This window comes from Actinia tenebrosa, unplaced genomic scaffold (genome assembly GCF_029948245.1).
Source record: "Actinia tenebrosa isolate PJP-AT-01 unplaced genomic scaffold, QUT_ActTen_1.0 PGA_scaffold1__47_contigs__length_23844297, whole genome shotgun sequence".
Classification (NCBI taxonomy): Eukaryota; Metazoa; Cnidaria; class Anthozoa; order Actiniaria; family Actiniidae; genus Actinia; species Actinia tenebrosa.
The window spans coordinates 11972925-11989271 of record NW_028292578.1 but is presented as its reverse complement, the minus strand read 5'-3'; the positions used below and the strand labels follow the sequence as shown (position 1 = coordinate 11989271).

Sequence of the window (16347 nt, the reverse complement as noted above, 5' to 3'; positions counted from 1 at the left end):
GAACTACACAATATACCCTCCTCAGACCCTCCCCACCCCTTGGAAATTCCAATCCCCCTCTGTGGGAGAGGTATGGATATTTCCTGTAACTACACAATATACCCTCCTCAGACCCTCCCCACCCCTTGGAAATTCCAATCCCCCTCTGTGGGGGAGGTATGGATATTTCCTGTAACTACACAATATACCCTCCTCAGACCCTCCCAACCCCTTGGAAATTCCAATTCCCCCTCTGTGTTAGAGGTATGAATATTTTTTTTGAACTACACAATATACCCTCCTCAGACCCTCCCCAACCCTTGGAAATTCCAATTCCCCCTCTGTGTTAGAGGTATGAATATTTTTTTTGAACTACACAATATACCCTCCTCAGACCCTCCCCAACCCTTGGAAATTCCAATTCCCCCTCTGTGGGAGAGGTATGGACATTTTCTGGAACTACGCAATATACCCTTCTTAGACCAACCTTGGTTTTAGCAGAACTTGTAAATCAAATAAACACTGTTAAATACATCTTTATAAGAATTCAAAGTTTATTGTGATATCATATAATGGACCTGCCTTCATTTGATTACCTTATTTAAAAGTGTCAAAAATTCAAATTTATATATAAACATTGAAGTAAAAAATATGTATATCTTGGACAAATATGTCAAGTTTTATGGATATATGTCAATTAATAATTTATTGTTATTATATTATTATTTATTATTTCATTGTAAAGAGTGCAAGAGTTGGTATCTTTCAATAAATATTTATGTAATTGATTTCTATTATATGCACGGCATCCCTCAGACGTATGCATGGATTAATTTTTGGAATTGTGAATTGTGCAATGAGAATGTGTAGTGTTTATTTGTTTGGAAGATCAAAAACAATCGGCTTTTGTTTCAGTTGGTAATGTATGTTTGCAGTTGAAGCATTAACAAAAGTTGTTACCCCGTTAGTCTGAATTCCATAGCCTGAAATTTGAAGAAATAATTTTTAACTTTAATTTTTTAATTCCCTTAATAATGAATGAATGGATGGATGGATGGATGGATGGATGGATGGATGGATGGATGGATGGATGGATGGATGGATGGATGGATGGATGAATGAATGGATGGATGGATGGATGAATGGATGAATGGATGAATGGATGAATGATGGTTGGATAGTTGGATTGATGAATGAATAAAGAAAGGATGAATGAATCAACAGATTGATAGATTGATGGGTGGATGGATGAATGAATGGATGGACGGATGAATGTATGGGTGGATGGACAGATTAATGGATGGATACCATAGATGGATTAATGGACAGTTGGCTGACAGAATTATAATAATAATAATGGGAGGTTCTTATATAGCACATTTTACATGGTCTCAATGCGCTTTACATCTGTTGTTTAAGTGATATTATAGCCAACTTAAAACCAACTGACTGGCCAAATACTCCAGTTTTGAGTTCTTTATTGCTCACGTTTAGCCTTGATTTGCTGCAGAACATTCACATTTTCCAGTAAAGGTCTGTGAAATTTCAATTTTTTTTGTTGAAGTTGTGCGTTCTTTAGTTAACCCTTGGTATTTGTGAGTATTTTGAAACTGATACGAGGCTAATAAGCCTGAGTAAATAAGTCTGTAATCTAGGAACACAGCAGTAATTTGGAACTTGAAAAAAGTCTATTAAGGAATGATTGTTTGATTGATTACCTTCATGGATGTGTCCAAAGATGTGATACTTCGGTTTTACTCTGTTCTGGACAGCTTGTAGCAAATGAATACAACCAGCTCTTGCTTGAGTAAAACAAAGATCACCATACCCTAAAATAAATACCAAGAGAGAACAATGCATAAACGAGACAAAGCAAGGGTGGCATAGCCGTGTGAGTGCTCGCCTCTCATTAATGCGACCCGAGCTCGAGTCCCGCCAGGTTCGGTGTTGTATATGAGTAGAGTTGTTTGTTGGTTTTCTCCTGTGTTTCGAGGGGTTTCCCGGGTTCTCCAGTTTTCCTCCCTCTGCAAAAATCAAGTCCTAAATTCCAATTCGATCATGGAATGAGGGCCACAGGTTTGTTAGCCACTGGCTATTAAGTGTTACCCTTGTGAAAAAAGGACAGGGTTTTTTTTTTTTTTTTTTTTTTTACACACACATGGAAATAAGGATTTCTAAGGGGTTGGGAGAGCCTGCTGGGTCACATTTCCTCCAAGGATGGAAACTTTTGATAACATTTCACCTAAAGGAGGGCCATGTGTAATGAGAATATCAATGCCATCAGGAATTTGGTTCCACTTTTCCTTGAGTTCCTCTCCTCTTGGTAACATAAATGCCCAGTTACCAAAGTCTGGTACCCTAGAAGAAATAGAGTCCTCATTATCATTAGCATCATCACTTTCACAAGGAATGTTGAACATCATTGTCTCCACCATCATAATTATGATTATCAGTACTACCACCTTCACCTTCATCATCATCACCATTACCATCATTACCTGCATCTCTTTTACCATTCCCATCTTCATAATCGCAACTATCATCATTATCATCATCATCATTATCATCATCATCATCTCCACCACCATCACAACTTTTTTTTTTTTACCATTCCCAGGTCTATCATCATATCATTGTCACTGTCATCATCATTATCAGGCCACACCATCATTACCAGCACCACCATCATCATCATCTTCAACACATGAACACTTCCATCACCACTCTTATCTTCTTTACTGTGACCCCATCTTCATTGTTACACATCACACCGTTAATTAGCTTATCATCATTGTCATCACCATAATCATAACATACCATGGTGATCCATAAATTCGAATTCTATTAATAGTAACCTCGGAGTCCTCAAGATAAGTCAACTTTGTTGTATCCAGTAGTTTTTTAGCTTCAACTGGATCACCTTTTTCCCCGACAGATGTTCCCCAGTAACTATACAGGTATTCATACTTCTCCCCATGCATAATAAGATCATGATTTCCAGCGATGAAGACCTTATGAGGATGACTCAGCGACGTTATAAACTTTTTAAATCCATTAATCTCCTTCATATTACCAAGCATGGTAAAATCCCCTGCGTGGATTAAAACATCTCCATCCGGTATCGGGTGCTCAAAATTCTTAACGGAGTGGGTATCGGATATACACACAAATCTCGTATGGTTCGGTGGTTTTGGAGTGCTCGGATCCATTGGTTCTACCTCTTTAACCGTCTGTGAAACTTGTAGAATACTCCAGGCTTTGTTTGGCTCTTCAGCATGTTCCTTTACTACTTCGTCTAACTTAGAAGATGGTGATTTTTTCTTCAGAAATTTCATAAGTGCCATTGTTGCAAAAACTCTTCAAAATCCTCGCGAACTTACAAAAGTCGTAAATAAAAATTGTCCCGCAACAATATCTAAACGAAGCCCTTATAGTATTTAAAATATAAATACTTAAAAGTCAAGAAAAAACAAGGGAAAATACCCATTGATCTGTTAAATGGCATCTCATTTCCTGTTATGCTGGATATTAACCAGGCGTTTCTCGTACAAAACCGATTAGGACTGAGCTTGACTTTGTAAAAACTGAGGGAGGGGAGGGGTAAAGAAGCAATGCGAGTACAAAACTAAAAATATCTTTATTTATTTCAAAAATAATATAAATTTATCAAAAAGACTTTAAGTATTCATATATAGGTAGTGGCTATTTGGAAGGCAATATATTTAAATAACAAAATTGGCGAAAATTAGAGAACCAAATTTTTCCTTTCCCTACCCCTGTGAATAGATAATTTACTCGTTTCCAGACTTCACTCTCCTGTTGGATTATTTATAAGATTCATACAGTTTATTTTCTTCAACAGTTTTTGTTGAACTTCAAAACTTTTTAGATTTAAATCTTTTTACCATTGATCCTTAGTTTGATTTCTAAAAATCTGTAAATTTTAACAATGCCTCCTAAGAAAGCAGCTAAAGAGACTTCGACAAGCAATGGAAATATTCCTTTTTTCCAAATTTTTATATTCTTGATCGCTACAGTTTCGATGGCTATAAACTTTGGGATAATAACAGGAAAAATTCCAATCAAAGGTAAGTTGATATATCAAATATTATTCTAAGGGTCTTATTCTTTAAGTATATATAAAAAAAAAGGAATGATTAAAAAAACCAGTTGTTTTTCTTTGTAAAATTTTGGAAAGTTTACTCATACGTGGCCTAAATCTTGTCAAATTTGATGAATGGTTTTCGTTTATTTCCTAACGATTTCATGTTATTATTTTTTAAGGATGTGTTGGTCCAGCTGGAAAAGATGGAGAACCAGGTAAAGGATACTTTAATATAAAGAATAATTTCTTTAATATAATTACAATAATGAAAGCGGAACAAGACCAAATCAATCATACTTTTTAAAACTTGTATTATTCTTATTCAAGTTTTGAATCATTAATAGTGAAAAGAAAGCTCTATTTGTTTTATTGTTCAATGTCTAACAGTGTTAAAAAATGGATTTTTCGTTTGATATTTGAACAGGTTTGGCTGGCTCCCCTGGTGAACGAGGCCTACAAGGTTTGATTACTACCAGTTTACAATTGTAATTTTTTTTACTCGCGGCCATAAAATATTTCATTCAAACGATTCCATCATAATAAAATGTAATTTTATCCTGTAATTTCTGAATAGTTTGGTTACAAAACCAGCTATTTTCGGCCTAAATTTCACGCTTTTGCACAATGACACGTATAGCGTCTTGGATTTCTGTTTTCTGTCACGGGATACGATTTTTCAAGTGCTAATCTTTGCTTCACTTCACAATATGAATATTTGAGTAAAAAATTTTGATATGAAGACATTTGCCGTACAATTCTTTTTTTCTCTCTTCTTTTAATCCTAAAGTGAATTTCGATTATTGATTGAGTTTTAATGAAGAAATTGGGGGGAATTATCCTCGAAATTTTGGCCAAAAATTCAAAGTTGAGAATCCTTTTGAATGTAATATTAATAGTTGTTTTAATCCACGTGGCAGATCAGACGGGAAGCCATTAATGGTGCTTAGCAATCTCGATCTCTTTAGCCTGTTTCTATGGCAAAAAATAATCTTTGTTGTTGGGTATTCATGTTAAAGAAGCTATAAAATGGAATTCTTCTCTTTCCCTGGGAAGCATTTGGGGAATTTTGAAGGCCGACCATATCATGCTTTGAGGTTAGATAAAGGAGGAAAATAATTTTGTAGACTCAAATCGTCTCCTAAATAATAAAATATAAGAAATTCTATTAATTATAAGTATTAGTAAGAGCAAGGATTGTGGTTTAAAAATCAACTTCTAAAACTCTTATCAAAATGGGTCTTTCTCTTAATGATATGATTATAATATCGTAAAAATATGTTGATATAAGCAAGTAAACTTTTTCAGCTTGGGTGTAATGTTTTCTCTTTCAGTCCATGTGTCATTCCCTTGAGTATTATTTCTTTGCTTATCAGTAATGCTACAGAATATAATGACATAAAGTGCAACTGAAAAAATGATATAACCTAGCTGAAATTTAAAGAATTAATTGCCAGCGTAGCGGCCCAAATTGGGAAATTTTGAGGGGAGGGGGGAAGGGGTGGGGGGCCTGTGGAGGAGGGGATGAGGGAGACACCCCTTCCTCCTTTGCCCCCCAAAGAATGCTAATTTGGGCCGCTTCACAGACTAAAGAATTAACTTCTAGAATTGTTCACTGGTTTAAAATTAGATACATAAAAATTCCCATAACATTAAACATGACATAAATTTTAAGATACTTTTTCTAGAATTTACACCGACTACAGCATAAATTTTATGTTTTATCAGCATTATTGGTAAACAATTGATAAAGAATTAAATTTAAAAATAGATATTAATGATATTTATCATTTAACATGGTCCATATTTATACAGGTGCTCCAGGAGATAAAGGTCCCAAAGGGGACCAGGGGGAGAGGGGGCCCCAAGGTATTAAGGGAGATCCAGGCCCATTGGGCCCAGAGGGTCCTTCTGGTGCTCCGGGTACTAATGGTGAACCTGGAAAAGATGGTGCACCAGGGAGTAATGGCACTGATGGGGCCGCTGGGGAAAATGGTTCCCCCGGTGAGAAAGGGGACACTGGTGAACAAGGGCCTCAAGGTACTTTATTAGAAAAAAATCCTTTTCTAATGATTAATTGATAAATTATTATAAATGTGATAAAAGCCACACCCTGATTGGCTGGTTAACTATCTATAAAAAATAAAAATTAATGGTATAACCTCTGAGGCACTATTCAGGAACTACACCAGTCTAAAAAATGTTTTGCATTATAAAATCCCCTCTCTTCCCCACCCTTTCTGAATCTGAATCTGAATCTTTATTTAACCACGGTAAAATACATCAGTCAATTACAGCTAATAATATATAATATAAATGCTAACTAAATACAGATATATAATATACATAATAATAATAATAATAATAATAACTGAAAACTCATTTGTTCAAGAACTTTGTCTCCTCTGGTTCAAAGTGAACATCAATGAACTATGACATTTCATTAATATTGTAACATACGTCTGGTATTTATTTTATTTCTTATTGTGAAGCGCCATGAATTTTGATATGTGCGCTATATAAGTTCCATTATTATTATTATTATATACATGCTTTAGATACTGCTTTACATGTAGGCCGTGGGAGTCTTTACATTAAGAAAACACATTTTCAATGTTTTTCTTGAATTGTGAGATGTTTTTGCCTCTCTCGCTCTCCCTCTCACTCTCTCTCTCTCTCTCCCTTTGGTACTACCACAGGCAGCCCACAAGTAACAGTAAAAATTATTCACAATATCTAGTTCCAGAATTATAATCCATACTGGAGGAATTCTTCCTCCTACCCCCAGAAATTCCAGTTTTTTTCCATACAAACTCTGTAATAATTTTGTTCTTTCTCTGACCCCCTACCCCTTGGAAATTCCAAATTCCTTTGGGGGGGGGGGATGGTTAATTTCTGGAACTACACAGTAATCAAACATGCAACTCATTAAAAACCACTTGATACAGAACATGGGCTTCCTGTGGGAAAACTAATTCTCCTTGGGGGGGAGGGGGAGAGGGGAGGTATAGATATTCTCACAAACCATGTACAGTTTACAACTGTTAAATATAATGATGACAATTTAACCTTTGTTCCAGGTCCAGAAGGTACCCCAGGCCCTGTTGGTCCAGAGGGTACCCCAGGTCCTGTTGGTCCCGAAGGTGCAAAGGGAGACAAAGGTACACTAGATATTAGCCATTCTGGGTTAGGAAAAACCTTGGGTCAGGGTGGCATTGCAGTGCATTGTGGGACTGTTTAGGAGGCAAAATAGATGCCATCTTGGTAATGTGTCCTCTAACATAGTCCCACAATGCACTGCAATGCAAATTTGATACAGTAATTTCCTTGGCCTGGCAAGGGCTAATACTGTATTCCTAGGACTACAGAGGGCAATAAGGAGTTTGCATATTGTGTTATAGGTGGCAGGGGGCGGAGGGCTATTGGCACGGAAAAAAATAGTACACTATCATAGTATGCATTAAACTAAAAGTGGGTGGTCAGGCTTGAAAAATTGGAGAGGCTACAGATCCTTCTCTTATCCCCACCTCTTCTAGATTTCTCCAGTCTCTGTATTCATAGCAGATACCTGATCAATTATCAGTATAAAGGGGCAGCCTTTTGAAAACTTAGAGACCCTCATAATGAGTGGCCAAGAAAACATGACGAAACTTTTCTATGGTTTGCAATCCCTCCCAAGAAAGACAACCCAAAGACGTAGCAGCCATGCATGGTAGTGATATAAATAATGAAAGCTATAAAACGTTTTCACTCACATGAGAAGGCAGCCATAAACAATAGAAACTTTCTGAACAGTATTAATTGCATAAAAATAGAGTCCAATTCCAGGAGGATAGAAAACGTATTGTTTTGGTACCCCATAACGGCTGCTGTGATGTCATGTGAAAACGCTCTATTGAGGATCTTTTGTTAAATCCCACGAACATGTGATGTAATGTGCAATCGAAGAATTGTATTAAGTTTTTGGTTATTAATTTGAACAATATTCTTGCTATTAACAGGTGACCCAGGAGTGGATGGAAAACAAGGTAAAGAGTTTAGTCCTGAGAGAAAATAATTTCAAATTATTGCAAAAAACGTTTGAGCAGATTCCCTGTTTTATGCTGAATAAGCATTTCTTAGAAGATTGAGCAACAGAAATTAAGATTGCTATATGTGTGTCATTTAGATTTCCTGCAAATTGTAGATTAATTTATTAATTTTAGATTTTGTAATATTTCAGGACCACAAGGAGACAAAGGAGATCAAGGTTAGGACCATTTCCCATTTTCTATTCATCAACTGTTCAGTCACTTATCCATCCATTCATCCATCCATCCACACACCCACCAACCCACCGACCCATCCATCCATCCATCCATCCATGCCATTTATCCATCCATCCATCCATCCATCCACACACCAACCAACCCACCGACCCATCCATCCATCCATCCACCCACCCATCCATCCATCCACCCACCCATCCATCCATCCATCCATCCATCCATCCATCCACACACCCACCAACCCACTGACACATCCATTCATCCATCAATCCATCCATCCATCTATCCATCCACCCACCCACCCACCCATCCATCCATCCATCCATCCATCCATCCATCCATCCAAATCATACATTCAACCAGGCAGTACCTTAATTTTTTGCAATTTGGTCCTTTTGGTAACAATTTGAGGACAAAATCCAAGGTTTTCACTTCTAGAGGTAATAGCTAATGGGTGACTCATCCCACATAATTCGGGTCCAGTAAGATGACAGTTGTTTTGACCTTACACTTCATATTAAGCGATGTTTCTTTGCAGGACCAATTGGAAATCCAGGACCTGAGGGACCACAAGGCCCCCCTGGAGATATGGGACCACAAGGCCCCCCTGGAGATATGGGGCCTGCAGGACCCCAGGGGCCTCCAGGACCATCAGCAGAAGTTGGAGCGGCAGATGATGCAGATATCGGTGAATAAGGACATAAAACTAATTGATCTTGTGACAATGGACAGGCAGGTGAGCCAGAGGACAGGCAGGAATTCTAAACACAGGGAACTCATTTCATATATATTGGAAGATTGAGTTGTTGTTTAGTGTTGTTGTTGACAGTTTTTGTTTTTGTGTCCGAGGTTGGACTGGATGTTTCATATATCTATTCTGATTTATGTTGCTCAAAGCTGGTTTGTTTGGTTTGATTTGGTTTGATAAGAAAGACACAAAACACTAACAAGTGTAATTTAAACGAATGGAAAAGTCCGGGGAATTAACTAATCATTCTATAAAAATGGGAACAGAAAGAACAGTATGAACAGTCATGCAAGCTTTGAAATTTGAAACCCAATCTAATTCTTGAATAAGTGCATAGATAAATGATTTTGTATTTTTTTTCAGGACTATTGACTGGAAAAATGTTGAAAAAATAAGACAAGTCGTTAACAAGATTTCAAGTGGAGATTGAGTAGAAATATATTGGACGTACTACTGCAGTAGAACGAAAAATAATTCTTGAAAGTAAACAGCTAAATTAGGAGTGAAACTATATCGACTAATGCTCTTATTTTACCCTGAAGGCTTTAACCACTACTTAAAGCTCCGAACTTTACACAATTTGGACACTTTTAGTTATAAAATATTTGTATAAAGTTTGGAGCACTTCAATATCCTCCGTCCTTAATATGTCATTTTTCTCCCCTAACAATTTTTCTGTCATTTCTTCCTCTTGAAGTACTACTGCACAATTTACTTGACACAATTTGGACACTTTTAGTTATAAAATACTTGTATAAATTATAAAGCACTTCAATTATACGATTTTTCTGTCATTTCTTCCTCCGCAAATGAACAAAAAAGCTAATCATGTTTTTCTCCCTAAATTTTGCGCTCTTTCTTTTTTTATAGTCGTTTATCTCTCCTCCCTGGTCCATTCCTCTTCGCCTTCAAAATATTAGCGATTTTTTCACGCTCATAATACGAGAGAAAAAGTTCAACTAACAAACTTATTTCTATAACAAAATGACTCGAAATTCTTGAAAATTAGATTCTTGTTTTATTGATATTTCAGTCCGCCATTTTGTACGATTCTTTTAATGATTTTAGGAAAGCCAAGTAAACGTTTTTGGAAGCAGTTTTTTAAATATTCAACTTTGTCAATTTTTTAGTGAGGAAAAAAAACCAATTATTTACTAAAAAAATTATTACATTGTCGTTAATCTTAGAATATTATAGTTTAAATTTTAATGAATGTTGATCGATTTAATAAAATTTTGTGTGAAAAAACCTTTGAAGTGAAATATATTTAATTATAAAATAACTGCTCTACATCTCGCAATCTGATTGGTTAGGAGCGCCTACTTCATGAGAGCGCACAGCAGCATGCGTGCGCACTTACAGTTTCGTCATTTACGTAATTTGTATTTTATAAAAGAAATAAGAAACTTGCTTGCTGTGCTGTGTGGAGTTATAAAACACTTGGGGGGGATTGGCAGAACACTCGAGAAGTGTCGAGAAGCAATCTGCTACGCGTCGTGCTTCTCCTAACACTTCTCTCGTGTTCTGCCAACCCCCGCGTGCGTTTTCTATTCGTATTTTATAAAAGAGATAAAAAACGTGTTTGCAATGATGTGTGCATTTATAGATTATCTCTTGGGGATTAGCAGAATTTCTCTCGTGTTCTGCCAACCCCCGCGGCGCGCGTTTCAATTACTATATGTTTCTTCAATACAAGCATTCACAACGTATGATATCTAAGACAGAAAAATATTTTTTCTGTTAAAGATGTTGCTTCGTTAGTTTTAAAGTACTTTTAAGGGTACTTTTTAGTTCTTACTGTTCCTTGTGTTTAATTTTCTGGTATACCATTGAAGATTTTTGACGTATTTTCTTGGAAAGTAAACTCAATGCATTTTCTTTGTTTGACATGTTTGTTTGTTCTTATTTTCATTCTTTCTTTACCTTCTTTCCTATTCTCTCCTTTGTTTTCCCTCAATTATAAGACGCTTTTTCCCGTCAACGCCCGTTTTTACCGTTGCGAAGTTAAAGGCTTTGACTTAAACGTTCCGAGAATGTTCCTCAAGTTCCGGAATCGAAACCTTAAGCTATATGTTCGGTGCGAGCCCGAGTGTCGTTGAGCAAATAATTATTTAGCGAATTTTAATTTAATAACGGCTGGCTATCATATTTTTCTATGTATTAAATACTGACGAAGGCTGCCCTTTAATTTCCAGAAAGATAACTAAACTTGTGAAGGAAGAAGGATGCATTATATACAATCTTTTATTTTTAACGTGCAAGCTTTTTTTTTTCTTGCTGCGCCGGCAAAAGTTTACAGGTTTTTGAACTCAGTGTTCCTTTAATTTTTGATTATAATTTTTATTCCAATTTTCTTTTCTTTTGTGAAAGTTATAAATAATAAATGAATAATGAATGAATCATTAAATTCTAAATAATTGGATTTCATTTTGAATAAAATCGAGTAGAATAAGAATAAGGAGAGGTACGACAAACAACTGCGATGGGCACAATCAAGCTGACTGTTGACGACAGGTGGTTTATTGAAAAAAAAGAAAAAGGACAAAAAAGGGTTTGGTTGCCATCACCACACGATCGAGGATGGCCGGTTATAAATCCCAAAATTCGCACCTTTCAAGATTTAGAACAAGGCTGGATTCTCAGCTCTTCCTCGATTGGAATTACGAAACACTTTATTTTTCGGTGAATGTATTACTAATGTTTATGTAGTGATGGTCATTAAGGATAATCTTAAAGTTTTCGGTTAACACCTGAGTAAATATCTACAAACTTATACTGAACTTTTATGGAACAGCCATATTTCTTTTTACGTAAGAATTGAATACAATCAATACTTTTTCGCAACTCTCGCGAAGAGTGAGTGCCGAATTTATGAAAAGTTTAAATTTTGGTGACTCCATACCCTGCCCCACGCCTTTCCCGAATGTGGAAAAACTATCCGATATTTTAAAGCATTTTTTCTGAAAGTGACACTTCTAATGAGTTTTCTTTATCTTTATTTACTTTTTATTCTCTTGAAATTTACACCTTTTAAAATGAAAAGTTTATAACTATATATTCTTATTCCATATCGATTTTCTGCTCAAAACATAGAATGATATTCTTATTTGTAGTCGGACTTGTTCTGGACAAGGAATTACGAAGCGATAACTCATCAAGTTCAACATTTTCTATGCTCTGGCAGTTTGTTTGCACTTCAGGGTTAAAAGTCTCCCTCTTGAGGATACTTGGCTCGTTCGAAAACGTCGATGGCAGCTGAGAGGATAGGCTGCTATTGAGGTGAGCTCTTTCGAAGGAACCACAGATTAAGGACTTGAAAGCACTTCTAAAAGCTTTCATCTGCCACGAGTAGAGAATAGGGTTCAAACAGCTATTCAACAAGACAAGAATAAACTGTATATCTCGAAGCCAGTGTATAACTTCACAACTGCAAAAACTACAAAAGTTCATCACGTATATAATTAAACATGATGGTAAGTAGCATAATAGGTATGCCACCAAAACAAGAGAAAAGACCTTTGTTACATGCTTTTCGGCTCTGGCATTTCTCTCGCTTCTCTGACTAGCTCTCGCACCTTCAGCATTGGAATTTCGAGATATTTTTCGAAGTACATATACACAAGAAATCAAAAATGACACAGTTACACAAATAGCTATGTTCCCGAAGACAAAAGCGTATCTGATGTAGCCTACTTTGAAGTACACAAATGGTAAGCTTATGGCAAAGACCCAAATCATGACAAAAATCACTCTTGGTCTTTTGGAAATCGCACTGGACTTATAGCGAAGAGGGTAGGCAACTGCAATATGCCTATCGATGGTAATAACGGCCATGCTGAGTAATGAGGCGGTGCAGGAAACGAAGTAAGACAAGTGTAGCAGTTTGACCCATGAAAAGTGCAAAATTGACTCCCCAAGCCCTTCCATGAAATGCAATACCACGGAAATAGGCACCACAACAAGTCCAACGATGAGGTCTGCACAGGCTAGATTCCCAACTAGCAAAATGAAAGGCTTTTTCTTCAGTTCTTTATAAGGATCCTTAAAAATTGCCAAGATTACCAATGAATTTCCAGAAACTACCACGAAAAAGAAGACAAGAGACAACGAGAATGTCAGAAACGACAGTTCTGTCGGTGCTTGTGCATCTTTGCAGTCCGCGACTGTAGTATCTGGGGGATTAGATACGTTTGAAAGATTTTGGTCCATTATTAGCAAAGCTAGCAAAAAAACTGCATGCGTCTTCCTCTTAACTAAACTCCAAATCATTTGATCCTTCAATTTAAAGATTCTATGTCCTAGATGTCACCTGTTTCTCGAGTTCCCATGACAACGATATGTCGATATTTCCTCTGATAAATTCATTCGTTTGCTTTTATAAAGTCTACAATCAACTGAATTAAAAAGATGAAATTAAAAGTGAATTATAACTTCATGAAGGATATGAGAATTTTTCTCCTGGTTAAAAAAATATTTCCGAAGTGTTGAAAGTAAATAAAGACATCGAAAATTCAAAGTAAAATTATATCAACTTGAATTTCAGTTGTAAATGTGAATTTATTTTATCAATTATTTTTGATTTTGATTTTGCCGTGCAAGTTAAAATAAAGAAGACAATAGATATGATCTCATACGAAAAAATATCTGAAATAAATATAATTACGCAATGACTCACGCTTTTTGTAAACATATAGATTTTTAATCAGTAACTTTGATGAATGGAGTGTGAAAAGAAATTTTGCAATTTAGATATATTAAAACACGTTGAAACTCGAAAAACAAACATCTAGCTCTTTGTCAAGGTGAAGTTATCACTCCGCTGGACTCTGCTTGCAAGCTTTCAAAACCCTTAAAATAGAATCTTTTTTTTAGAATTATATATATATATATATATTTAATATTATTATTAAGAAAACTGACTGAAATTAAACAAAAAATTTAATTAAAAACTCTTGACAAATGCGATATACAAAAATTAAAATTTGTTGTTTTGTTAAAAGCTATGAAAAAGTTTTATGGGCGATAGAGTGCAGGCACTAAAACCGTAAACATTAAATAGTACTAATTAGTACTATTTCATACAGAATCCTTTGTTTTCTATTGTTTAATTATCACTATTTAGTGCTAAAAATGTGTATTTGTTTTACGGATTTAGCGTGAGCCGCACTCTAAGTGAAAAATACAGAAATGGTCATAAATTACCATCGCTTGATATATGGCATAAGAAAATTGCCAATTCTGAAAAAAAGGTAAAAAGAATTGAAACAAGAAAATTCGACTAATTTTGATCGCGCCAGATTTAGAGAATAATGATCTGATATATAAAACGTGTGTCAACATTAAGTAACTTCCGTAAGTCACTGGATGATTTTTTTTCAATAATTAGAATTCGTGATATACTCTGCCAGCAGAGGTACTCTTCCCCTTTAGCAAAATTACCAAGGTGAGGTCGTATTGTGCCCCCCCCCCCTCCCCCAATGATTACCATCCTTCAATTAGGAATGTCTTTATGTGAATACCTGTTGTCATGCTATTGCAAACCTGTGCTTACTTGTTCGATGTCCTCGTCTGCAACAAATAGTACTTCATAAGAATATTCAACAAAACTGTCCATTTCAGAGTCATCTGATTCCACATCAGAGCTGTTTTCAGAAGAATCAGAGTCGTATTCGGAATCACTGGACAGGAATTCTGTACTACTATCGCTGGAATTGATTCTTTTATCCCTTGGTGTTTCAGCAAGAGCAAAATTAAGGACACGTGCTACTAGCGCAGCTTTATTTCCTGTTAATACGTTTAGATTGTTCTGCTTGAGGTAGATCTTTAGTTGTTCTTCTGTCAGAGCTTGGACTTGGTGTTCATCTTTCCAGTTAATGTTTGGAAGGGTGTTTCGTTCAGCTTTCCTTTTTTGAGCTTTTATTTCAAGAAACTCAAGATGTTGAACAAAGCATTTGAGAGTGGTTTCATCAACCATCAATTTCTGGCACACCTCCTGCATTTTATTCACGTTGGATGAGGTTAACCTACCAGAAGCAAACATCTGCATGATTTGCACACTTGGAAGTTGTCGGTCGACTTCGTCACTCAGACTGGTCACACTAGATAAAATGTATCCGTGTGGTTTTATATACATTTCGAATAAAACTTAAGGCCCCCCCTCCGTCAAAAGAGTGATCTTAATCTGAGCCCCCCTATCTTAGCATCAATTTTATGTGATGCCCCCCCCTGGTTTTTCTGCCCCCCCCCCCCCCTCCTGATAATTATTGCACAGTCCCTTAATGAAATCCCTATGGGTTTCAAAAACAAGATACAACATGTTTTAAATACCAAAAACCTCAACTGCATACTTTGCTAGTGCTTTTCAGTTGCTGCAGACACTACTGATCTTCAAAACAGACTGAAGGGCACACCGAATAGAATCGGAGTCTTGAGAAAGAGAATAGGTAAGAAGAATGGAACATTTACCAGGCTTTACATGAGAATGAAAACCTCTGAAATCGAAAAGGATTCACAAGTAGAATAAAGTAAAATAAAAGTAGAACATATGTAGTAACGAATAATCAATTGCCTCAGCGAAGAGGAATAAAACTTTGAACGAAGCATTTATTTGATTGATACGTCATTACTTAAATTAATAAATATTTTTGGCCAATAATCAGGCTCAATTCCTGGGCTTGGCACTGATCACCCTTAAGACGTGAGTAGAGTTTATATAGATCTCTCCCTCGATCAAATTTCTCCAAGCCCCCCACCCCCCCTCCCCCAAAGAACTTGACACACTAATATATAACTGATTCGAATCAGCCTATCTCTGAATTAGCCGTGGCCTGACCAGTGACGGATCCAGCTATGGGGTGCAGGGGGTGCGTACCCCTCCCCCCGAGAGAAGGTGACATTTTAAGAATTGTCGCCTATTATAAATCTTAATCGATCCTTTGCTCTACACTTTTATTTTTATTATTTATTTGTAAATGATATACAAAATACGCTGCATCTTACCGTAAATTATTTCGATTCAATACCACATATTAAAATGCAACTTGCGTAGAAATAACTCTAGAAACTAAAATTTTCTTGTTTACTGACGTCATCACTCATTATGACGTCATAAGCCAAATAAGTGCACCCCCCCCCCCCCAAATCCTGGATCCGCCACTGCTGATTAAGATCACTCCAGAGATTGTTTCAGGGATTCGATGAGCTGAAGTTCGATAAGGACAAAGGCTCCATGAATCCATGATATCACAGGC

The 16347-nt window shown here is 36.3% G+C and overlaps 3 protein-coding genes across 4 annotated transcripts; 1 reads left to right on the top strand and 2 right to left on the bottom strand.

Moving 5' to 3' along the window:
* Window positions 1–544: 544 nt before the first annotated feature.
* Window positions 545–3489, bottom strand: LOC116304469 (metallophosphoesterase MPPED2). Of its 2 annotated transcripts, XM_089033370.1 has the most exons (4): window positions 2797–3489; window positions 2222–2337; window positions 1698–1808; window positions 545–962 (listed from the first exon to the last, which is right to left on the bottom strand). In XM_089033370.1, the coding sequence occupies exons 1-4, from the start codon at window positions 3321–3323 to the stop codon at window positions 853–855; spliced, it is 864 nt and encodes a 287-aa protein (XP_088889496.1). In that variant the 5' UTR covers window positions 3324–3489; the 3' UTR covers window positions 545–852. The 2 variants fall into 2 exon arrangements, with proteins under 2 accessions (XP_088889496.1, XP_031570067.2); XM_031714207.2 differs by lacking the exon at window positions 545–962 and having other exon boundaries at window positions 971–1808.
* Window positions 3490–3812: 323 nt separating this feature from the next.
* On the top strand, window positions 3813–10347 carry LOC116304474 (uncharacterized). Its single transcript, XM_031714212.2, has 9 exons — window positions 3813–4067; window positions 4264–4299; window positions 4509–4544; window positions 5897–6121; window positions 7162–7242; window positions 8083–8109; window positions 8304–8330; window positions 8888–9085; window positions 9461–10347. The coding sequence occupies exons 1-8, from the start codon at window positions 3929–3931 to the stop codon at window positions 9043–9045; spliced, it is 729 nt and encodes a 242-aa protein (XP_031570072.1). The 5' UTR covers window positions 3813–3928; the 3' UTR covers window positions 9046–9085; window positions 9461–10347.
* Window positions 10348–12089: 1742 nt separating this feature from the next.
* Window positions 12090–13443, bottom strand: LOC116304470 (melanocortin receptor 5-like). The gene has a single exon (XM_031714209.2). The coding sequence runs from the start codon at window positions 13364–13366 to the stop codon at window positions 12158–12160; it is 1209 nt and encodes a 402-aa protein (XP_031570069.2). The 5' UTR covers window positions 13367–13443; the 3' UTR covers window positions 12090–12157.
* Window positions 13444–16347: the final 2904 nt, after the last annotated feature.